Source organism: Ips typographus, linkage group LG1 (genome assembly GCF_016097725.1).
Source record: "Ips typographus isolate SLU linkage group LG1, UJ_Ityp_2.0, whole genome shotgun sequence".
In the NCBI taxonomy this organism is placed as follows: Eukaryota; Metazoa; Arthropoda; class Insecta; order Coleoptera; family Curculionidae; genus Ips; species Ips typographus.
This window is the reverse complement of record NC_138422.1, coordinates 5,519,652-5,544,472: the sequence shown is the minus strand read 5'-3', so window position 1 is coordinate 5,544,472 and position 24,821 is coordinate 5,519,652. Positions and strand designations below refer to the sequence as shown.

The window sequence follows — 24,821 nt, the reverse complement described above, 5'->3', positions numbered from 1 at the left end:
CCCTTTGTATATGCAGTTCAAAATATGCAAGATTTCAGAAAATGTTGCATAATACGTGCCTTACTTATAACAAACCCTGAATACAACACTTTTGCTAAACTCAACCACGTAGGTACAAATTTAAGGTTTTTTCGAAAATACAATATTACCTACATGTTTGCGACATGTTTCCACTTTTTTTGACTTAACAAAACAATTACTAAAAATTACAGCATTTGCTGCTATATCAGCTAAGTTATCAGAAACGTACAAATTTGAGAGCAAAAATGTTTTCTTCTGGGAATTCAAGCTTTTATAATGATGTACAGTTTTAATAGCAATAGTTTTTGAATTAAATGTATACAAAAAGGTATGAAATTGAAATACCACAATAATCCTTTTAACAGAGGTTTTCCTATTCACTTTTATAAAATAAAGCTTTTTGCGCACCGTTATGGGTTGGACAGTCGAAAAACTCTCGATATTCCATCAGCAGAACCGTCAAGCAAGAAGTTAAGTTGGGTTTATTTGTTGTTGACCGTCGCGTTCGCCGGATTGCCTGTTGTGGTATTCTGCTTGTGTTTCGAACTCGTAGGTCGTAGTACCTTAGTGAAGTTAAGTGCCCACAGTAACACAGCCGGCTATTAAGCAATCACGAATCATCAACCGGAGATTCTCAACCGTTTAAAATAGTAAGTAGCCACTTTATACCTTCTTTGAAACTTTAAACATTGTCAAAAGTTATCAAAGTAAGTTTGGAGACGAAATTTTAACTTATTCCCAAATTTGTAAGCCAGCATTCGATAAGATGTTGCCTCGCCTATAATCAGTATGCAGTTACACATACAGGGTGATGCAATAATAATGTGTATTTATACACTCATATTTTTTTTGAAAAAATGTTTTATACAAAATTGGTTTTTGATTTTTAGGTCTGAAATTTAAATAAATTTTGGCTGGCATTGGTCGGGAAAAGCAAATTTTGTTACTTCAAATAGAACACCCTGTATGATATTATTTACCTATACATGAATTTTTCATAAAATTTTGCTAACATATGAATACATTTTCAGTTTTGTTATATTTAGCCATGATGACGTTGCCGAAACTGAATAAATAAAATGTTTTTCAAATTAGGGAGAAAACACAAAAGTTATATACTTGCATGTATTTTCTAAATAGGCTTTTTTCGACCTAAATTTACCACATGTAATTTTTTTCTTTCAAAAATTAGTAGTTTTTTGTATATTTTGATTTAATTTAGCTTCTTTCAAATCATCCGCCAAAGAAGGGATTTATTGTTTACTGTTTAATGACGTAATAAAATAGTATGGTGCAACGTTGTCACTGAAACTCTTCATATACGTTAATTAACCTCTTCATATACATATACTATTTTAAAATATAGCACGCATCGAATTTATCTTACATATTTTCATCTTTCTGTCACTTGGGGGTTTAACCGGAAGTAGATGTCAACTTGCTTATTTTAAATGGAACACCCTGTACATTGTATTTTTGAATAGTCCTAGGAGGTATGACGCTCCAAAAACCAAAAATGTCATTTTTCTAACGTCAATATTTCGAAAACCGTTGTAGATAGATATAGGTTTTGATACATGAAAAATATTTGAAACCGATAGGACTATTCAAAAATATAATAATATACAGGGTGTTCCAATTAAAATAAGCAAGTTGACATTAAACCTTCGGTTAAACCGGAAGTGACAGAAAGATGAAAATATTTTTAAAACATGGCATTTGTCATATTTCTTTTTCAAAATTTCAAATTTCTATTAATATTGGATCCTAATAAACTTTTAATAAACGGTTTGGGTGGCTAACCCTGTATTGTGCTAACCCCACGGTTGTCTTTCAGTTATTGCGATATGACAACTATCAGCTGATGAGCCATCTTTTTTGGAAGCTTTGTGCTCATTTGTCCGTCTTGGCTGTGCATTTTCTATCAATTTTTGAATATTTATCACAATACTTTTTTTTGTAAAAAAAAACAGTCAAGAACCAAGTGAAAAATTTTGTTGAAATCCAAACTAACCAACCACACTAAAACACTGACAATGGTGAAATAGAACTGCTAAAACTTTTGTAATTACAGTTTTTTGGCATAATACGAAATTAGTTAAATTCCGATAAACTCGGAAATTTGAGTAAAATGCCGACTTCAAACTCGTGAATTACTTAAATTCGGACTTTAGTTATGATGTTGTCAAATTTTACTATTTTGGTTCAGGCCACATTCGTTTTCACGCTCCATGCAGCGAGCAGAGCTTTTTTGACGTCACAATGACGTAATTTGACAGTTGCTCATATTATAGTTTTTCTAAATTACGTCATCGTGACGTCAAAAACGCTCTGCTCGCTCCATGGAGCTTGAAAACAAATGCGGCCTCAAAGTGTATTTGCATTGTTGTCAAACTAAAAAATTTTACTAATTTGGTTCGAGGGGGGTTTGCAATATTGTCAAACTGACAAATTCTACAATTTTGGTTTGAAGATGAGAGAAGAAGATTTGAACTAGATTGGTTTAAAGTAGAGTTGGGCAAATCCATTTCTTCCGAAACTTTCGAAGTTGCAATTTTCGTTTGTGGTTATATGACGTATTTGACATTGACAATATTGACATTTGCTATCGAGTCAAACTGACAATTTTGTCATCCAATTCAATATATGTTGTTTTCTTCGTTCTTTGTTGACTTGACTCACTTCCAAATATCAGTCAACAAACAATATAAAACGTGAATTTTGAGGTTGTGTTGATTAATATTAGTCTTCTTTTCCTCTTCTCTATTTCTTCCCGAAACATTTTGAAGACGTTTTTCGTACTTCCTCGATTTCTTCTTTACCCAAAAAATTTCAAATTTTGGAAAATATCCTCTTCAGAAAGGTTTTGCGTGCCCTACTTTAGTTTAAAGTTTCAAAGTGTCTTTGCAATGTTGCCAAACTGAGGAATTTTACTAATTTAGTTTGAAGAGTGTTTGTAATGTTGGAAAACATTTCACCATTTATAGTGTTGTATACACTAAAGTGTATAAATAAATAGTTGAAACTCCTATCCAAAGTGCTTGGTCCTGGTCCTTGGGCTGTTACTTTTTTACTTTTAACTATGTCAAATTTGTTTCGGCACTAGCCTATACAAGGTGTCTCTGAATTGGTGTCATAAACTTTGTAAGGAAGGCTGTGTCTTCGAGATACAGGCTGTGTCTTCGAGATACAGGATGTCAAAGTTGAAAAAAGATCATTTTTGTAAATATCTCCGGACCTGTTTGTTGCACTTTTGAAGGAATACCTACTCTATTAGGAAACGCAGTTTTTTCATTGTTGAAAACTTAGGAAATGGTTAGTTATATAGTTACTTTTAATTATTAACTAGTTTGTTCATTTTAATTTCATTAAAAATAATTAGAATCTAGTTTTTCTTATGGTGTAAATGTTTCAAATTCATTAAGTTGCTTTCTCTTAAGATCCATGTTTCTTGGTCATAAAATGCCATTTTCTTTTCAAAAACGGTATTTTGACAAATTACCAATAGTAACTTCTGATGTAGGTAACTCCAAGGCTTTAGAAAACGTTTTTAAAGTACCCATTTTTTCAAGTTAAGGGCAAAAAACATCAGCGACACCAATTCAGGGACACCCTATACAAATAAGTAAATTGGCAATTCGCGTACCGATAATTTCTGATTTGAACATTTTGTCACGTAAGTTGGCAACGTCGCCATTTATTACAAAATTGAGAATTATTTCATTTGGAATATCTAAGTATGCACAAATGTACCAGGTGTCAATATTCACATAACCAGAAAAACCTTCCTTTAACCCAACACACTTTTGCGCCACTCTGTATGTTATACTATCGTACATATTTAAGTAGGTATTTCAACAATATTTTTAAACTTATCGTGGGGTTTACCTTGAGTTAATATGTTTTGGTGTTTGTTCCTGGGTTCGTCAGTTTTATAATCACATAATTTCCTATAAATAATGACTGTAGCGATTATTATTACCAATCCTCACTTCGTAAGAATCAAATTAAATTAAGTAACATGTACCACGTAGGTAGTACCTAAATTTTCAGGGTCAGTTGTTGCAGAAGTGTTACCGAGTGTCCGATAAAAACGGACAAATGTAGCAACAATTCCAGCTGGCTGCAAAAGTCGATTTGCCAAAAAACTGCAACTGTCGACACAGTGTTATTAGTGCATAAATGTATAAGTAGTCCAGGAATTCCGGTCATTTATAATAACATTTTATGGGCGACAAGCACAAAAAGATCCATTAGTTTTATAACATAAACGACCACAGTTTTTCACTTTAGGTTGATACAGGAAGAAGTTTATTCAGTTCTCAGTAGGTAGTAGCCATTTTGCGTAATTCCTATAAACAGTCAATCAATAATTTCGTAGTTTTTTCTAATAATCGAATAAACTACTGGACAAATGAAACAAATCGGTCAAATTTTTAAGGTTAATTTGAAATGAGATGTATTGAAAATTGATCCATTTAAAATGTTTTATTGATTAGGGTAATTCATTGAGAAGATAATATTAGAGTGTCCCATAAAAATTAATTTTCAAGGAAAAGGTCTGACATTTTTTATTACCCTAAACTTAGAAAATTTGTTGTTTTTTAGTAAAACGTTTATAACTAAAGAGAAGTTTGACTTTTTCCAAAGTTTTTAGATATTTTTTAAATTTTATTCGAATTCAAATTTGCACTAAAAATTCAGTGGAACCATTTCATTTACCAAACAATCTATTACAAAATTCTCGACATTTCTTTCGTTCGAAATGTCAAATAATTTAATATTTTAACAGCGCATTTGCGTGCACATCTTTTCAAATATCAACTTCTCATGGTGAAAAGCCCTTGAACTTTTAACAGCTTAACGTTTCCGATGTCAATCACTGGTACAGTTTCTTAAAAGCAAGCAGGTGTAGGTCAATTACCATACCATTGTTCAATAGTAAACATCGCAGTTTATTTTTGGAACTGTTGTTTACCATTGTCAATGGCAGTGAATGTTGAAAGTGGAAGTGGCTGAACACGCAATCAGATTGAATAATTATTGGTTTTTAACCGCAAATTCAATAAATACTTGAATAATGTTAATTTGTTTAGTAAAAGTATTTGATTTTTTATGGAGGTTTTTAATAAACTTAAATTCAATTTGAACAATGCCGGTAGTGATTGCACACCTTTATGAATAATAGGAGAAACATGATTGATGATGACTTTTTTATGCACAGTAAACAATTTTTGTTGCTAATTTTTATAAGTTTATTACATAATATTACTTTTTCTGTTATTATGATTTTGTATACAGAAGCTATCAGAAACTATCTGGAAGAATTTACGAAATATTTAATAACACAAATGTAGAACTTGGTGAGGTTTTACTTTTTATTTATCAATCCTTCCAGTATAGTCAATAGAAATGATAGTTGTGACATCTGGTGACATCTGTACTCTACTCTATGAGTTAGATTATTAAACTAAAACTGAACTGCAAAACTGTGGCCACTGTGAAAACTGACATTCTACAAAAAACCTAAACATTACCAACAAGTTTAAGAAAACCGAACTTATTTCTTGCGACAAGTTGCTTGCCTCACTTTGAATTGGACTTGCGCGTAGTCTTGTCGAAAATTTTCATTTGCATTATGACAAAGCAGACATTTCTGAATTTCAATTGTAATTGGAGTTGGATGTGAATGTATCTTTACTCTGAGAACCTTTTCTTTTCTTTGTTTTGGTAGGACTATATCCTGTTATTCCATTTTTTTATGCGATGTCCTGTGACGATGAGGATCGTGAGTCAGCCCATCTTTTTGGTAGACTTCCTAAGGGTCATATCGTGTTTGGTTTCTCATTGTATACAGCCTTAGCGAGTCTACCGGTTCCCATCCTGTCAACATGATCTCTCCACACTCTCCTTTTTCCTCGTGACTATCTAACAACATCTGGAATCCCATTGCATCGCTCTCAATCTCATGATACTTCGCTGCCTGTTCTTCAGTTGGTGTCTGCTCTCGTTTCCAAAAAGTGTTATGTAGACAGCCTGACACTCTTGCTGCTTGAAGCTATTATGGTCATAGAGTTGGAGATATCATTATTCATCAGTTTAAACACCACTTGAAATGCGTATATTAGTTTTGTCTGTGTAGCAGTGGAAACGACGTTTGAAAAGGTGTGTACGTTGCCAAAAGAAGTACTTTTGAAGAGGACGGTTAAATATTTATAATATTTTTCAATACAATTTTTAGACCATTATCCTAGCAATGATTGATCACTCCTCGTACTACTACATTAATTAATAACAGTTTATAATATAAAAAAATACATCAATCAGGATACCAATGTTCTTCACAATGTTTTTCTTCACTTTTAAATTAGGATGTTTCATATATGAAGATAACCTGCTTGCGAACGATCAGACATCATTTGAGTGGCGCAATAATACGGAAATTGCAACCCTCGTAAAAGCAGATCCGTAATGGGCTGAAAAACGATTAACATGAGATATAACTTTCACAATCATGGTCATAAAATGCATAATTACCCTAAGGTCGTTGACGCAGACAGTCAAAGGCAACAGCAAAATGTAAAATCCCGAACAAAATGATGCTACTGGTAAAGAGATAAAGACTAGGATTATCAGCCATATTAATCCTTTTATAAAATTAATCATTTTTGGGCAAAAGAATTTCTGAAAACCAAAACAAATTTGTTAGTAACACTGATTTAAACTTAGTTGGGTTATAGTTGGGTCAAATTTTTTACAATAAGACGAAACAAATAATGAGAAATTGATGTATTTCACGATTGTTTTGTGGGCATTATCAATTTTTTTGTTGGAAGTTATGGTAATGTTTTATTTTATCACACAATGCCACTCAAATGTCAAGAATTTCGGAAAAACTGCTACAAATACAAGACACATTATAGACACTCAGATTATAAAATTATAAACTATATTTTATTTTATTTTTCTATTATGTAAATTTGAATTTTTTTATGTAATATGACAGAATGTGAATAGCTTATTTGTTTGTAAATAAAGTTTATTTTTCAGCTCCAAATGATACCTACACATGAATGAACTCTACTAATCAATCTATCTAAAAGTCTACTCAACATAAATAGAAGGTGTACTAATAAATAAAATATTTTATGTAGAAATAAGACATTTTCCAAAGTCTCACATGAAGTTTATTTTTGAAAAATTTTTCCTTTCAGTTTGAAAAAAATATGTAAACTATTTATAAGTAAAGTTCTGACATAAACAAACAACTCAATAAACATCTATTTTCATTCAAATGCAATAACACAATACAATCTATTGTCTAGGCATATCAACAATATAATTAAGTGCAAAACCAGTTTACGACTCACCACTAAAGTGTTCCTAATAGTTGCATCAGTCTTACGGATAATTAGAAGCTAATTTTTGACCGATGACATCACATTTCACAACATAATTTCTAAATCACTGTAAATAATGTTTTCAAAAGCAACATCGCTCGTCCTATGTTGTTTTGTAACTGCATGTGGTTGTGGTTTTATAATGTGACAATCAAGTAGAAACCAACATCAATTATAACCAGTGTGTGTGTATATGTATTTACACACCGAATATGTATACAATTTTGTGTTTTATCTTGGAAACCATATAAACTTGTTTGGGCGTCTCAGATAATAAATGAAATTTAATCGGTATTAGCATTGGAACTTTTTTTCATAAAAATAATATGTAAAAGGAATGGTCGAAACTCTAGACCGACAATCGTTCTAACACAAAAAAAAATAGTTGATAAAGGGGGTCTAAGATAAGGATGCATGGGGATCTCCGAAACCACAAGAGATACGAAGTCGATTAAATTAGGAAAAAGTTGCCTTAATTTTCTAAATATTTAGAAAAAAGTTATTTTTCAGAGTTTACTACCAGCTGTTGCAAGCAATGTTTCGTTTTCGTTTTTGAGATCAACCGTTTTTTTTGGAGTCTTTGTTAATTTCTTGAGTTCAGTCGTTTTTTGCCTCTCAACAGTTTCCAGAAAGATCGATTGGAAAATATGGTGACGTTTCCTGGATAGCACGATTGCCAGACTTGACCCCACTCGACTTCAGCAGTCAAACAATCAAACCATCAGTTTGACACTACACCAACTTTTGAGGCCGCTAATTTAATTCTTTAAACTCCATAAATAGTATACAGGGTTGTAAATTTAACGGTTAGAAGAACTGTGTTTAGAAAATAATGGTTGTTGAAGCTAATCGTAGAACAACATTTGGACTCTATAATAGCCTATTCAGTAGAATGTATCTAACGAGGAGCCATGATTTGCGTTAGGCAGACGATACTGTCCTTCTTGCTGGAAATATGCGTGACCTGCTGAACAGTCGTCTAGTCGACATTTTCGCTTGAAACTTAACACAAAAAAGACGAAATACATGATTATAACAAAGAACAACGTTTCAAAAGAACTATGTAGACGGAGAACAATTAGAGAGGGCTACAACAAAAAACTATCTGGGTACAAACATCACCTGCACCACTGATTATTGCTTCAAAATCAAGATCTGTATAGAGGAAGCAGGTGCAGCTTTTTTCAAAATCTACATTTTGAAAAAAGCTGCACTGTAGCTCTATAGCCGCGAACTAAGCCTAGATCTTAGAATACTGAAGTGCTATGTATTCCCGATACTGTACTGTGGTGTAGAAACCTAAACCCTTAATAGAGGCATTGGAGGTGTGGATCTACAGAAGAATGCTTAAAATTGCAACCAGACCAGCTTACCAGACTGAATAAAGAGTTGTAGGTGTTGAAGGAATTGACGGGGAGGAAAATCACGTATCTGGATTTGGAAGCGATTGGAAGAATATCTTCAACATGTCTTCTGCAGATCTATTTAGAGCAGTTTCCAAGGTCAGGATTTCCATGATGTTAGCAAACTTCCGATAATGGAGAAGGTATATGAGGAAGAAGAATATTTAAAGATTTCAACTATTTAATATATTTAACAATTTAATAATCAAATATGTGCACTTTATATTCGCAGCAAATTTCGTCCTTGTGCGATATGGACATCTTATTCACCCTTGTTGTACAATATACTATTATTTGAGGACACTATTTCATTTCTGAAAATTAGGAATAGTTATTTGGAGTCACATTGTGAAATTTTAAATAGAAGTAAGGGTTATGGGTGTCTTTAAAAAAACAAACAAATCTAAAGTTTTATGAGCACTTTTAGATACATTTTGTTCTCAAATACGAAAATTAACGAACTGAATTTACTGATAATTTAAAAATTTAACTTTTTCCTTCTTAAGAATTTTCGTGTGCACGTGCTCTCTTTGAAAATCACAGTCCAGTAACTTTAAAATTAATTTTTTAAAAATCGTACAAAAAGTTACACTTTTTTGAATGATTATTAGTGCAAAAATCCATGCAAAAAGTCCTTTTTTGCACTTACGTGTTGTTAAACTCGACCTTCGATCTCGTATAACAACTTAGTGGCATAAATAACTATTTTCTACAAACGCATTAAAAATTCAACTTTTAACATGCTACTGAACTATTAAACATGGCGTTTTAAAGCACTAGTGTTATTTTAACATCTATTAGACCACATATAAATAATATTCATTTAATTTAATGAAAATAAAATATATTAGCAATTAGATGAAAAAAATTATTTATTTCTATTATACAAATATGATAGAAATCTGTTTGGGTTTCATATATTTGACAAGACTAGACATGTCAGATGTTAATTTGTTTTGATCGAACATGACACATATCTAGACTGCTTGACATGCCTATTAATTTGTTTTGGAGTATTTATTCAACTACTTGACTGAAAACATATTTGAAAATATGGGGAAATATCTTTTCTTAGTAAATTTAAAGCGCACTTAAAATTCAATCAAAAACAAGTTTGTACTATCTATTACAAATTAATACTTCGTTCACCATTGTTTCCGACGTAACATAAGTTTTGTTATTCTATCGATAATCCATAAAAAAAGTCCTTTGAGTACTTATTGTCTATCTACATTTAATTATCAACTTATGGGAATGATCCTCCTTCCATCATTTTCTCTGCGCAGTAGTGTGGAAATTGAACGGCTTGTAATAATAGATCCGCTAAACCCTGTAATATTAACAATAATTAGTGATACTAATTAAACAAAATTGGAAAACTTACCTTTAAAGGTGGTATGCAAACACTAAGTGGATGGAACAGAATGTAGAAGCCAGCACAAAATCCGGCAACCCAGAATGAAATGAATAACAGAACCAGAAACCAGATAATAGAGAATACTACGTTTCCCATCTGAAAGTAAAAATTACGTTACACTTATGTTCATAATTTTATTTTAGAATGGCAGATTACATACACCATAATATAGCGTTAACACAAGATTCTTCACATAAACAGAAACTTTGAGTCTTACAATAATTGTTAATGTCGCAGCTAATAACGAAAACAACAAATCACCTGTAGAAGTTGGTAAATGTAATTTTTATTCGTTTTTTGTTATAAGTCAAAAGTTATTATCAAAAATCTTCTTCTTCTTCTTATTTATATTTAAGATCTCGCGATCTGTTAGTTTTGCAGGTTCCTCTGGATCAGTTCCTGGGAGGTAGAAGCCAGCTGTCCTTCTAAGAGATGGAAGGTGGTCTTCCGGGTGCTCTTTTCCCTATTGGTTTCCCTTCAAGTGCGATGCGTGGCAGTCTTCCCTCTTCTATTCTTCTCACGTGAGTGTACCAATATCTTTTTCTTTGTCTCCTCCATCTTATAATGTCTTGCACCCCACATTGTTCCCTAATATCAATGTTCTTAATTCGGTCTATTCTTGTTTTTCCCAATATAGTCCTGAGCGTTTTCATTTCGGCTACTCGAAGCATTCTTTTTGTTTTGTTCGTTTCTTCTCTGGTTTCTATTCCGTATGTCATGATTGGCCTGATACAAGTCTTATTGATTCTGACCTTGCTATCCTTTCGCATGTATTCGTTTGCCCATATTATCTGCCTTAAGCAGCCCGACATGGCAGGCGCTTTGTTGATCTGGCTTCTTAGGTCCTTCACTGGGTCGTGATAACTCGACAGATCCATACTCAGATATTTGAATTGTGAGATTTGCTCGATGATTTTGTCCTGAACTACCAGCTTACATCTTACGGGATCTTTAGCAAAAGTTATGCTTTTCGGTTTTTCTATAGATATGGTCATGTTCATCTCTTAGCTGACCTGGCAGAATTTGTGTAGTTGTCTCTGTAGATCGTCCTCCGTTTCCGCGAAAATAGCTGTATCATCGGCGTACCTGGCTGATTCTTTTATTCTGTCCCATTCGGTATCCCATATTTAGGGATGATACTTTCTCTATAATTCTGTCCATTACGAGATTGAACAGAAATGGGTTTGTATTCAGCAGCGTTATGCACCTGTAGTTGTCTGGGTGTGTCTTCTGTCCTTTCTTGAATATAGGGATAGTTATACTTTTGTGCCATTCCGTAGGTATTTCCGATGTTTCTAAAATTTTGTTGTAGAGGATTTTTAGATGTTTTCCTAGTTCAGGTCCGGCATATTTCAGAAATTCGTTTAGGATGAGATCTGTCCCTGGAGCTTTTCTGTTTTTTGATTTTTGCCATGCCACCTCTTTTTCGTTCAGTGTTATTTGATGGTTTGTCTCGTAGTTTAACAAAAATCATACTCAACAAACTTTTTGGAAAAGTTACAAAAAAGAGGATTTTGACCACACAACAACGTCACTGATCTTTAACAGTGCTAGCCGGAAATTTACGGCCGCCATATGCAACAACCACTTTTGTGTTCTTTTTTGTCCCCTTGTGCTCTTTCCTGCCAGCTTTTTATTCATTGATAATATCAAATTTGATGGTGGATTAGGGATGAGTTTCGGATCTTTCAAAATATGCTAAAGTTTGAATAGAAAATAATTCGACTAAACAAAAGAAAAATAGTACTCATTATGGTGAGATATGATGACAGTAAATGTTCACATCTTTAAACACCAGAAATATTTAATGACTTCTCATGTGATGATGTTTTTTGCTGACTTCGGTTTGCCTTTGGTAGGTAACATGTCGCCGGCTCTATTTAATTTCAAGTTTGAAATATAAACTAATGTCTTATAATCATTGCTTACTTCTTTGGAGGCAAAGTGGAAGTGGTTTACTTCTTTTGAATCATTGGAAGATAAGCTTATTAACTTTAAACTGTTTGTTTTAAAACAAATATTTGATGTGGTCTGAGATATGGCAACGTTCTCCAACAACTTGAATGACACCAATGAAACTCCTAATATCATCAAATTCTGTGTCAAAGCCGATATCAGTCGATTGTCCCTTTAACTTTGATATATTGTTATTGTTCTTAATTTTCCAAATTACAAATGACCGTGTCAAAAATCCAGGCAATTTCGAAAATCAAAGTTATTATTCTAAAATTGAAACTACCTTTCCTGAAATACAAGTGATATTTCTGAAATCGATTCTATGGTTTCTAAAATCACAAATTCAACTGACTCTTTCTAAACTACATGTGTAAATGGTGTAGTATAGGAGGCGTTGGTCCGTTCCATTTCACTTGTTATTCTCCTATGACTTTAAATGTCATAGTGATTAATTGTCAAATATAAACAACTTGACAAGTACTAAGACAGTTTTAATTCAAAATATTACCTTTATTAAACAACAGGTTTTACTCGTTAACAGTGATCAATCTAACTTATAATTTACTGACATGGGAATAGAAGCTGTCCCTGAAACACCGGCTGCTGAGGGCGAATTGAGCCATGAAGTAAAAGTATCCTACTGCAATAAAATCGCACACCCCATGGCATCCAAGAAACTGACAAAAAAATGCTATAAGTTAGTACAGAAGGCTAGCAAGTATAAAACTTTTGCCAGGTGTGGACTAAAGGATGTGCAAACGCGAATCCGGAAGGGTGAAACAGGAATAGTAATTTTTGCGGGGGACGTTCATCCTGTTGATATCATGTCCCATTTGCCTGGAGTGTGTGAAAACAAAAACATCCCCTATGTGTATGTTCCAAGCCGTAAGGATTTAGGGTCTGCCTTAGGAGTTAAAAGGGGTTGTGTGACTGTTCTTGTAAGGCCAAAGGATGACTACAGTGATGCCTTTGAAAAACTGAAAAATGCAATTTTCAGCTTATAAGTATCTTTATAAAAACTTGAAAGTAATTGAAATACATTGTTCAAAACAAGTAATCAAACGACAGCTTTGCCCCCTAGCAACTTTGATAGATAACTTTTTTCTCTATCTTTTCAAATAAAGTAGTAAGTGAAGTAAAAAGTGTGTTTTGAAAAAGGTGGAATATCTCAAATACGGCAAATTTTAAAAAGTTTTTTGTTTGTTTTATTAAAATGTGCCACATTTTTCACCCAAAACAGGGACGCTCTGTACCGCGTGTCCTAATATGCACAGGGTGCAAAAAAATCCGGACCAATATTTTGGAAACCACGCTTTTAACAAAAAATATTCCTGCATAAAAGTTGACACAGCATTGTCAAATGTAAGTTTTAACATTTATTGAAATTATACAGGGTGCTCCATAAAGTAAGTCTATATCAAAGTTGTAACATAAATATTTTATTATTCTGCAATTAAAAAATAACAAAATCCTGATTTGTACCAATTTTTGCATCAATGAGTAATGATGAAAGTCATCTTCACATAAAACGGTAGGTACATAGGTAAGTAAACAGGATATAATAGAACACAATATCAATTATAATCAAATTGCCTTGCTTTGGTGTAGAATACGTAATAGAAAAATGGTGTCAAATTTACAGCAGTTTGAGAAAATAAATAAAAACCAATACATTCCCCTTTAAAAAACGCATATAGGTATAAGCAAATATACAATATATACTTATTTTTCGGCTATTTCATTCCAATAAATTTTATAACATAAATTGGATATTCCTCTAAGAGTTGACACTTTGACTTTAGAATAATTTTATACCAAAGATAACTTCTATAGAAACCGTGGAACCAAACGCTACAATTGGACAATTCTGTCATTTCTATAGAAATTATCCTAAGAATAAATTTATCCGGAGGTGAAAGTACCGATCCTAAATCTCTTTTATCGGAAAAGTCTTTTATTGGAAAAGTTGTTCCGAAAATATTAAGGTGGACTAAAAATTTTTGCACATTATGTATGTATGTACATTTGAAATGTTTCTTTGGTTGGCTGTCTGTAAGTTACTTGATTCTCATAAAACCAAAAATCAAAATTATAAAAACGCATGGTTGTGTTTAGTTTTTAAAATCAAAACCTGTATTTAATTCATAGTGATCATCTAAACATTTATCTTAATATCTGAAAATGTTTCTGTTTTATCTCTTAAATTAAATTTTGGAATAACAACTAGGTACTATTATCATTCCTATAAAACCAACAAACTCAGTTATAAAAACATACATTTATATTTTCGTCGATTTGTCAGCGTTGCAGGATCATAAAATGTCAGTGTAAATAAAGAACCGATATATTCCCATTATAGTATACAGAGTGTCTGAATTTAGGGACTAAATACTTTTGGGGCTGGGCCTACGTAAAATAATTAGCCAAATGTTTTATAATGTATAAGCATAAGTCAAATGCATCTTAAGAAGTCAACGGATTCTTTTTAAAGCATGCTGTTGGATATTTGCCAATATTACAGAAACGTGGCAAGTTGATAAAAAAAAGAATAGTCATAAACTCAAAAAATCCTGCTTATAATTTGTATGTGGAATTAAAATTAACAATGTTTTGGGTGCAGACACTGATTTTACTGGGAAATGTTAATTGGTTCAAAAATTACAAATTGTAAGTAGTTGTTTATACAGGATAACGTAAAACTCAAGGTAATCCTTTAAAGGACTGATAGATCAGCTCATTGCGTAACATTTAAAGTCGTGTAATATGGAAATTTTAAAAGATTTTTACATTACAGTTTAGTTACAATATCAATTGTTTACCAGTAGTGAGTTGAGTTAATAGTACTGCAAGAGTTTTTGGACATCTTTTGGACATCATCAGCTTTTGTTTTTTTGCTAAAAAAATAGAGCATCGTACTAGAAATAGTAAAAAATCTAATGTTTAATAGTCAATATAATCGAAAACGACATCATTTAGAGAAAAACTAATTAGAGCAAAAACACTAGGTTAATCAACAGAATCAAGAAATAACATCAGTTACTGCCTTAGCAATATTGCTAAGGTCAGTTTATCTAATATTCTAACAGTCACATTTTCTTAAGCTCCTAGTAAATTAACTTAACTTTATATAAACAAAGCTTTCTTTAGTAAAATGGATAAAATTCTATTTTTGGTCACCAACCTAACCAATGGTTGTCTAATAATATCTTAGGGTCAATAAAATCTAGAATTAAACAGAGTCTTATTGAGAGCCTATTATAAAAAAATAGAGAAGAAGGAGATGAACATTCAGTTACTTAAAAAATAATTACTTCATAAATTACTGAATAACATAATTGGTGGTTTTCTCAGCTTGGGGAATAGTATGATTCAAATTGATGAGCATTCTTTCCATGTTTAGAACAGTTATATGTAGATACTCATAGAATAATTTAGCTTATATTGAAGTGACATCTATTAGTAGAAGGTTTGCTCATGTTAACTAAAGGAAATAACGAGAGCTTAATTACAGAGATATATTGTTTTTGAGACTTTAGTAAAAATTGGTCAAACAATGGCAAAGTGACTCTCTGGTTAGCAGGACGTTATTTAGTTCTAAACATTTCATTCTTGAATTAAAATTTATAATGTAACGTTGCTTCACTATAACAATGTGAGCTGCACTTTACACACAATCATTTTGAATGCTGTTGTACATCATACAATACATGAGCTCATTCCTACTTAAAAAGGTGGAATTAATGTTCCATGACATCATCTTTTCTGATTTAGGTTTTAATGCACTTTTTGACCTACAGTCAAGTGCAATCAATGATTTTTGATAATTGCCTCCCACACTTGTGACAGAAACCGACATTAGTAATCAACAATTCAATATTGTTATTAATTATTCCATTCAATGAAAGCCCATACAGTATAACTATAATTATACCAGTGACCTATAAGGTATCAAAGGAAACTTTCCGGTAACCCACATACCAACATGTTCGCCACTACCATAAATGATAAAGTTACCTATAAATAAAGTTTACCTAAATAGTTGTATATCAGTCATATCTGATAACAGTTAATCTCACAGTAATTAGATAAAAATTGAGGTCATTAAATGTAATTCTTTGAAGGAATTTAAATTGTTTCTTGAGGTAATAAGAAACTTTGACATCATTTTTGTACCACAACACTGTATACAATATTCAGGCTACCTTTTATCAAACAGCAGAATCAACAAATGATTAGATTTTATAGCAGCTAAATACATATTTGATTTTGTTTACTAAAATTGTTAATAGAGTCACTGAGTTACTTTGGCTTAAAGTTAAAACTGATCAATAGTAAATGTAAATGCACACCCACCTCTATAATTTTGAAACTGTCGTTTATTTAAAGGCTTACATGTTCTATTATTAGATTGAACCAGTTAACTAGTTAATTTTATATAACACTCATTCAAGACTTACCTTTGGTTATTCAATTGAAACTTAATCAGTGCTTTAATCGAATTTTCTAAACGGTACTACCGTGGGTATTATTCACTAGCACAGCGTGTGAAAACAAGATGAAAAAATTCGAACGAATCAACGACAAACGTAACACACTTGCGTACCGCTTCGTTGTAAAAGTCGTGCTGTAATGTTGCTGATTACTACCTTGGCACTTGGTTTACTATTAAAGGTCGTACTGCGTTGAGGTGATCGCACCGAATGGAAAGCGGTCTTCTTGATAGGGAATCGCGTTCAAGGTAGTATTCCCTATCAGGTTGATTGGTTGCGTTTACACTCACTTGACGAACATCCAAACTGTAAACTGAAAATGAATGCTTTGTGGTATGAAGTTTATAGTTCAGAAATAAAAATGTGTGTTATACAGGGTGGTCCAGTTTTAAGTGTCAATAATTCACCATTTGATAGCCAATCAAAAAATAAGTTGACTTGCATTATGTCATTTTTCTGAAAAACGTTTTCTAAGGAAGATACAGTCCTCCAAATTTCCATTTAAAAAAATCGTTTTATAGTTTAAAACTGAACATTCAAGACTTGTGAAAGTCCAAATTTGTACTGAATAGTCTAAAAACTTGCTTTTTACTACTAGGAATGGTCTTATGATTCGCTTTCTCAGACTGCCATCCTGGTTGAGTGTCTGAAACTGGCATTCAAGAACTAAAAAAAGTCCGGAAATCAAGACAAAGATTGTATTGTGCATGAAACTCATTTTTTACGACTAAAAATAGTATAAAAGTTGACTTTTAATGCTAGAACGGATCTTACTAGGACTAAAGAGAGTAGAGTCCAAAAGTATCAAGGCTTTAATTGGTGTACAACTCAATTTTCTGGACTGGACAACAAGTCTAGAAGTAAATTAAATTTTCGGACTATTTTATTTCTAAAAATTACTTCTCAAGACTATTATTGTAGCATTTGGTACCAACATTTTTTAGTTTTATTACTGAAGAAACTTGACTTTTGGAAATAGTCTTAAACTCGATTTTTCAGTCTTAAAAAACACTAAAAACAGTCTGAATTTCTTAGAGGTGCTACAATTTATTGCACCTATGAGTGTAGAAGTCAATTTAATAGTGAAGAAGCTTGAAATAACATTTTTAAGACTATGGTCAGTGGACACACTGGCTTTTAGGCCTGATAAGTCAAAAACTTTGTAAAGATAGTCTTGAAACTCGATTTGAGGCACTGAAAACAGCCTTAAAACACTAAAAACAGTCTAGTTTATTAAGAAATACGCGATTTTTTATCACTGAGGTGTCTAGAAGTCGATTTAATAGTGACAAAGCTTGGAATGCCATTTTAAGTCTATAAAGGATGTAAAAATTGTTTTTTAAGTTTGCTATGTCAATAACTTGGTGAAGATAGTCTTGAAAATCGATTTTCCAAGCTGAAAGCAGTTTTGAAACACTGAAAATAGTCCAGAATTCGAAGAAAATGAAAAGCAAAGTAAAAAGCACGAAAAGTTCGTTTTCAAGACAATTTTCATGAATCTAATGTCAATGTGCTGCACCTAAGACTATTTTCAAGACTAAAATATTGAAATTTGTCTTCAAGTTATGAAAACCTACTTCAAATGCAAATTTTAAGCTTCTGATGGCACTTTTCATTAGTTCAGTCACATTTTGGGGTTCAAGTCAATTTTTAAGGTTTAAATGTATGAATTTGTTGTAACAAATTCTTGAAAAAGTAATTTTTATGTCAACAAGTCAATTTTTAGTATTAAAGTCTCTCGATTAGTTTTGAAAATTCAATTTTCAATTCAATTTTCAAAACTAAAGTCTTTCAGTTTGTCTGGAAACTATGAAAACTGGCTACAATAATATTTTTTAAACTTCTTAAGTGAATTTTCCGTTTCCAAGGCAATTTTTAAGTTGGGTTAGGTTAGTTTTGGGTCTTTGACCGTAATAGAGTGTAATAAAGTGCTTGTTCCAAATTTGATCTGACAGTTATGACAAAAAAATCTATTTTTTAAGCAGAAATTTGAAGGACTGTATTTTCCTTAAGAAGCACCTTTCAGGAAAATGACATAATGAATGTCAACTTATTTTTTAATTGGCTATGGATTGGTGAATTATTGACATTTAAAACTGGACCACCCTGTATAGGGTCTGCTACGATACTTCTTTATTTTCCTGGACTAATTACTCTAAATTTTATTATGTTTGAGGGTATTTATGAAATGTGATATCAAATGAAATGAAAAGTAATGGAAACAGAAATACAGGATTTTTAAATGCACTTTTTCAAATAACTGGAAATCCACTTCAGTTTTTGCTAAAATTAAGTATTCCAAGGTTTCTGATGGTGCCAAATTTGATTATCTACTCAGTTTTAAGCCAGCTTATAGAGGGCGCCTTTATATAGAGCTAGAGGATAAATGATAATAAATGATCTGCTTTAAAATCGCTCTAACAACCGAGTACCTGTTTGTTATCCAATATTTTCTGAACAGAAAATGTGTACTTAGTTGATGGTATCCCTAAGATCAACCGTTTTAGAGATATTCGCAATTAAAGCATTCGGTGCCATATATGATTGCAATTTGTCATCTTTTTGGAGGATGGAATTTTAGCTCATTTCTCATTGCAAGTGAGAAATAACTTGAATACAAATATTCCTAATCGTTGAATTGGTCGGGGAAGCCAAATCCTATGACCAGCACAAAGTTCGATTTTCCTGTTAATTCTTCAGATTTTTGTGTATGGATACACTTGAAGCCTTTTTTGTATGAAAAAATAATAGATAATCGAAGCAAATTGGCAGTTTGGAACAATAATTACTACTACTACTGCCACTTGGAACGGTCGGATCGTTTATATTCAGTAGATAAAATATTGTAAGCATCAGGAGTAGTAATAGCTTTACGGTTCTTGTATTTGTATTTATTGTCTGATATCTCTTGACTTTTCAAAATTCTCGCTCCCATAAAGATCTAATTTTTTGTGTAAAATGTGACAATCTGAAAAGCCTCCTAGTTTACTTACATCACCCAGCAAAATTTTCAATATTTGAAAACTGACAAACTGAGTTGTTTAATTGCAAAAAACAGTTTTTCAATGTATATGTCTTCATATTTTAATATTGTGCACTTTATTTCAGGTTCACAATGAAAAAAGTAATCATCCTAGTATTAACAATATCAGTCAACATCAAAGCCCAGATAAACGTTGGCAGTGGAGGTCAATTTGGAAGTTTTTATCCATCAGAAAACGACTTAGAAGATTACTGCTACAGGCTTGACGAGGAACCCTACATCTTTTTTGGTACTAAAACTTCGTACGATAGCTTAACCAAGAGGGGTGGCAACCAACATAACGTACCAGGTCAGGAAAAGCTCACAAGGTTTATTCTCATCAGGTTTGAGTGTTTATGTAAACCATTGCAGGATGTCAACCAATTCAATTTTGGTCAATTAATCGTCATGGCACTAGGTTGCCCAAAGCTAATAAGATACAAAAACTGAAGAAGTTACAGGAATTCAAAGATGAGATAGTTCAGAACTATGAGGAGAAGAAATCGTATCCCAATGTTGGGAAACTCTGTTTTGATGATTACAATATGTTACGCAGGTAATTTACCATTTGTATGAATGAAATAAAATTGTAAATAATTACTTATTTAACCAGGTGGAGATGGAATGATTCAATTACTGAAGATAAAGCAGCTTCTTTAACTGATCAAGGAAGAGACGAGTTGAAACTCTTAGCTCGAAGATACAGGAGCAAGTTTCCTCAGATATTTAATCAACCTTATAATGATCAAGCGTATTATGTAAGTTAGATTTTAAGTTATTTACTTTGGTTTTATTACGATTAAATTCAGTTCCAGTACACTCAAACAGATAGAACTCATGATAGCTACCAAGCATATATTGAAGGACTGTTTGACGAAAATTTTTACAATGCTCATGCCAACACGTATGGAACTGATATGCTGCTGAAGGTAATTTCACTCAATATTCTTTTTTCTACAAGATACCTTTTTGTTTTGAGTTAATCTTGGACCCACTGTTAAAGACTGATTAATTTCAGAGCTTGTAATCTTCTAATTCAGACGTATCGAGGCTGACTGGCCTCTTTAGTCAGAATCAAAAGCAAAAGCTCTGGTATTCCTAAATACTCTTAAGTATAATGATATATACTCTTTAAGTTAATGAACCACTTAAGTATCGTTCATAGCATATCCTCTGATAATGCAAAATGGAATAGTGGTAAAACGTCTGGAAACTCTTCCTTCTCAGACATTTATGTGATAAATGTTGACATAAAAATATTTGTTGCAGGCTTACCGAAACTGTAGAGAATGGCACGAAAAGTCGGACAAAAACCCCAATACAGACATGGAATACCGAAAGTTTCTGGAATCTGATGAGTATCAAAAGATGTCGCGACAAGTATTTAGGAGATTAGGATTTAGGTACGACCTAAACTCCTCCTTGATTTCGGACATTTACGACATGTGCCGTTTCAACAAAGCTTGGTAAGTACCACTAAACAATTTCTGTTTTAATTATTATATTACAAATTAGTTTGAATCAACAGGCAAGTGGACCAACCTTCCCCATGGTGTATAGCTTTCACAAAAGAACATTTAAAGCTACTGGAATATGCAGAAGACTTAAAAGAGTATTACAATACGGGACACGGCAATGAATTAGTCAAAAACATTGGTTGCGGTCCTGTACAAGACATGTATAGAAAGTTTGAAAGAACAGTCCAAGGTGCTTGGCAAAAAATTTAAATATAGTGCAAATTTTTTAAAGTTATGAACGGTTTTTAGGATACCCTGATGGTAATAGAGTGACTGCCTTATTCACCCATGCGGCTACCATACAAGCCGTCTACACTACACTAGGAATTGCTAAGGATCCAGTACCATTGAAGGCAGATAACTACAAACAATTACAGAAAAGAATGTGGAGGACCTCGTTTATAAACCCATTCGCTTCAAACTTGGTTGCTGTTTTATATCAGTAAGTGTTTTCATAAATTTTCATTTAATTGTAATGTGACTATTATTATTATTCAAATAGGTGTAAAAGTAGCAGAAAACCGGAAAACCACTACAAGGTAATGTTCTTTATGAACGAGGTGCCTATCGAAGAGTTTCTAGGTTGTTCTGTGGGTTTATGCGATTGGGAAACGGTGGAGCAACACTTTCAACAAGTAGCTGAAAATTGCAATGTTCAAGCTTTTTGCGATGGAGAAAGTGCTGGCGAAAGCTTACAAGCTTCTTTAGGGTTATGTGTGGTTTTACTTGTGCTGACAACTTCGCTTCGAAAGGTTTGGTAACTTATAAACAGTTTAAAGTTGCAAATATCCAAAGAAACGAGTATATGTGTATGGTTTTATATTCTTTGAGATGTGCTGTGCGATCTTGTTACACTAATGTGAATGTGTTTTTATTTTGTGATAGTGTATGGGAATTAGCTAATTACCTAATTTCTATATAGATTTTACACACTGACAAATTGTTTTAATGTTTATACTACATATGCATAGATAAATATTAGCTGTTATCACTGTGTCAGTTTTTAGTTGTTTAAGTAAATTATGCAAAGGCTTTAAAAAAGTAAAGGTACTGTGACCAGTGGTCGATTATTAAATATGATGTTGTTATAGAATTTAAAATTAAAATAGTCTACATCAGGTGGTAAAAATAGCGCTAATATTTAGTAAAATCTCACTAGTGTTTAAAATGTTTGTTTTGTTTATTAACATTTTTGTACATTTTTTATTTTATATGTATTGGTGAATAATGATAATTCGTTAATCTACCAGGAAAAATAAATTTACCCTGGATTAAACCAACTCTGATTTATAATATATTTAAAGAAAATTAATTTTGAGAATAGCTCACATTGCAATATGTTCAATAGGTGCTTAAGTAAAATTGTTGCAATAAAAACTGTATTATAAAGATAAAAAAGCGTTACTTCATAGTTATTTTTACCCTACAAACAATTTTTGTAACACTCTGTCTTGATTGAACCTGCCTTTAGTAAACAAACATTTTTTAAGGTTTAGCTGCGGATAGGCATGAGACGATCTTATATTCGATTATCTCTAATTATGATTTAAAGTTGGTATTTTTGGCTTAAAATGTGTAGACTGTACTTTTCAACAGATATTTTTCCCTCCATGAATATTGAATAACTTTTCGTGGTGGGGCTTCTTAAGACACAACTGAAAAACCTAAATCCCAGACCAACACAAGATCCATGACTTAACTAAAACATTTCTGTTTTTTCCTGATCCAAATTGTTTCAGCTTTCATTAAAAAATGGCTGTTTTTGCAGGTCAACTTGCAATGTTTTTGACAGTTTTCGATATTTTTTGAAGAAAAATGTTCGACTGGAATAATGTGGTGCACTACGAACAAACACTTCATTCAAAGCGTTTTTTTTTTTGTTTCTCCTACAGGAGAGCTTATTGACATAGCCCCTGTCATATTTTTTTTTGTTTTTCATACTTAAAGGATCCTTGGAGTGTTGCTTCGATCAAAATCAATAAAGTCTTCAGGGTTCTTTTAAAGAACCAATAATGAATAATAAACGAAATAGTCATTTTTCAAATTTTAGATCAAAAATCAACTTAACTATAGTCAGAAATAAAGTCACAAGACTCAGGGCTCAAAATCAAATAAACTGCTATATGAAAATTTGTAATTATTATGTCATAACTCATAACACAGTCAAACACAAGTTATTCATCGAAAAATGTTGGGTCCAGGTCGACTAAAGGTATCAGGGAGGTAAAAGGGTGGCTAGTTGTCAAGGGAGTTGTCACGTGAAAAGTCAGTTGTATTTTAGTTCTATGTACTTTCTTTTGTTCTGTTAACTAATAAAGTGGTTACTGAGTTTCTGTATTTTCGACCATCAAAGCCATCAGAAAATACTAATACTCATTTTAAAATAATTCACAGGCAAAAGTTTGTATTTTCTCGAAAAGTGGATGCAATATCTGAATCGACATATCGATAGGAGATCATTCCACCACAGTCACTGTTGATTATACTTTACTGTTATACTGTCGTTTGCTGTAAAACGCCAAATGCCACAATAGTGTACAAAAAGCCCAAATTATTGCCCATTTGGTGGATGGGATCAGTATAAGAGCCATTGCTCACTTAATAAATGTTAACAAAAATACAATTCAAAAGTCGAAGATTGAAGGAATTGGATCTCAAAAATTGTGTGGCTGCCAAAAAAGTTATTCTAAGTAACTAGCATAAGCAATCCCGGATAATTTAATTTTTAAGCAACCGTTTTTACATTTTTTGTGTAATCTTCTTCTTTCAATAACTATTCGTGGTCCATTCCTGGACATAGGCTTCCCCTTCCGTCTTCCAAGCTTTCTTGTTGTGTGCCATCGGATGCCAGCCTCTACCAGCCTTCTCTCTAATATGATCTAGCCAACGTTTCTACGGTCTTCCAGCACTTCTTTTACGTAGACGCTGTTTACATTGTACTATGCGCTTTGTCTACCTGGGTCCGTCTTGCGTGCGACATGTCCAACCCAGCTTCACTTCATCCTAGCTATTCTTGCTATGACATCCTTGAATCGTGTTCTTCTCCTGATCTCTACGTTCTCAACATGGTCTCTAAGACTTATTCTTAACATCATTGGTTCAAAGATTCTTTGCGTTACTGCTAGTAGCTGTCCATGTTTGTTGAACTCGTTTATTGACTTGACAGCGGTTTGATTCTTTACCCAATTCAATAATGTGTCCCAAATAAACAATCTCTTCCCATTTTTCTATGACGTTGTCTCCAAGACGTATAGCAACATTTCCAATTTTAGTTATAATGTCTTGCTCCGGTTCTGGATGGTTGATTAACTATTTTCTCTGATTTCATCTTGAGATCTTCCATCATGTCTTGCAATTGTCCAACATCCTCACTTATGAGAACCACATCGTCCGCAAAGCGTAGATAATTTAGATATTTGCCATCAATTTTTATGCTTTTTCTACTCGATTCTAGTGTCTTAAAAACATCTGCCAATGCAAGAGTGAATAGCTTTGGGGAGATGGTGTCAACCTGTCTAACTGCCCTTTTTTTGGGGATTTTCTTGGTTTCTATGTCCTCTGCAAGCATCAAAGATAGCCAGCACAGTTCTACGAA

At 32.7% G+C, this 24,821-nt stretch overlaps 2 protein-coding genes and 1 pseudogene across 3 annotated transcripts; 2 read left to right on the top strand and 1 right to left on the bottom strand.

Moving 5' to 3' along the window:
• Window positions 1-443: 443 nt before the first annotated feature.
• Mipp1 (Multiple inositol polyphosphate phosphatase 1) lies at window positions 444-22,626 on the top strand. 2 transcript variants are annotated; one of them, XM_081986064.1, is made up of 10 exons: window positions 444-671; window positions 10,615-10,762; window positions 19,796-20,019; window positions 20,082-20,265; window positions 20,323-20,467; window positions 20,519-20,638; window positions 20,979-21,175; window positions 21,238-21,416; window positions 21,476-21,668; window positions 21,729-22,626. In XM_081986064.1, the coding sequence occupies exons 2-10, from the start codon at window positions 10,674-10,676 to the stop codon at window positions 21,985-21,987; spliced, it is 1,590 nt and encodes a 529-aa protein (XP_081842190.1). In that variant the 5' UTR covers window positions 444-671; window positions 10,615-10,673; the 3' UTR covers window positions 21,988-22,626. The 2 variants fall into 2 exon arrangements, with proteins under 2 accessions (XP_081842190.1, XP_081842196.1); XM_081986070.1 differs by lacking the exon at window positions 10,615-10,762 and having other exon boundaries at window positions 450-671.
• Window positions 8,988-16,921, bottom strand: LOC145733335 (uncharacterized). Its single transcript, XM_081986098.1, has 3 exons — window positions 16,655-16,921; window positions 10,209-10,337; window positions 8,988-10,154 (listed from the first exon to the last, which is right to left on the bottom strand). The coding sequence occupies exons 2-3, from the start codon at window positions 10,335-10,337 to the stop codon at window positions 10,071-10,073; spliced, it is 213 nt and encodes a 70-aa protein (XP_081842224.1). The 5' UTR covers window positions 16,655-16,921; the 3' UTR covers window positions 8,988-10,070.
• LOC145733326 (H/ACA ribonucleoprotein complex subunit 2-like protein pseudogene) lies at window positions 12,246-13,339 on the top strand (annotated as a pseudogene).
• Window positions 22,627-24,821: the final 2,195 nt, after the last annotated feature.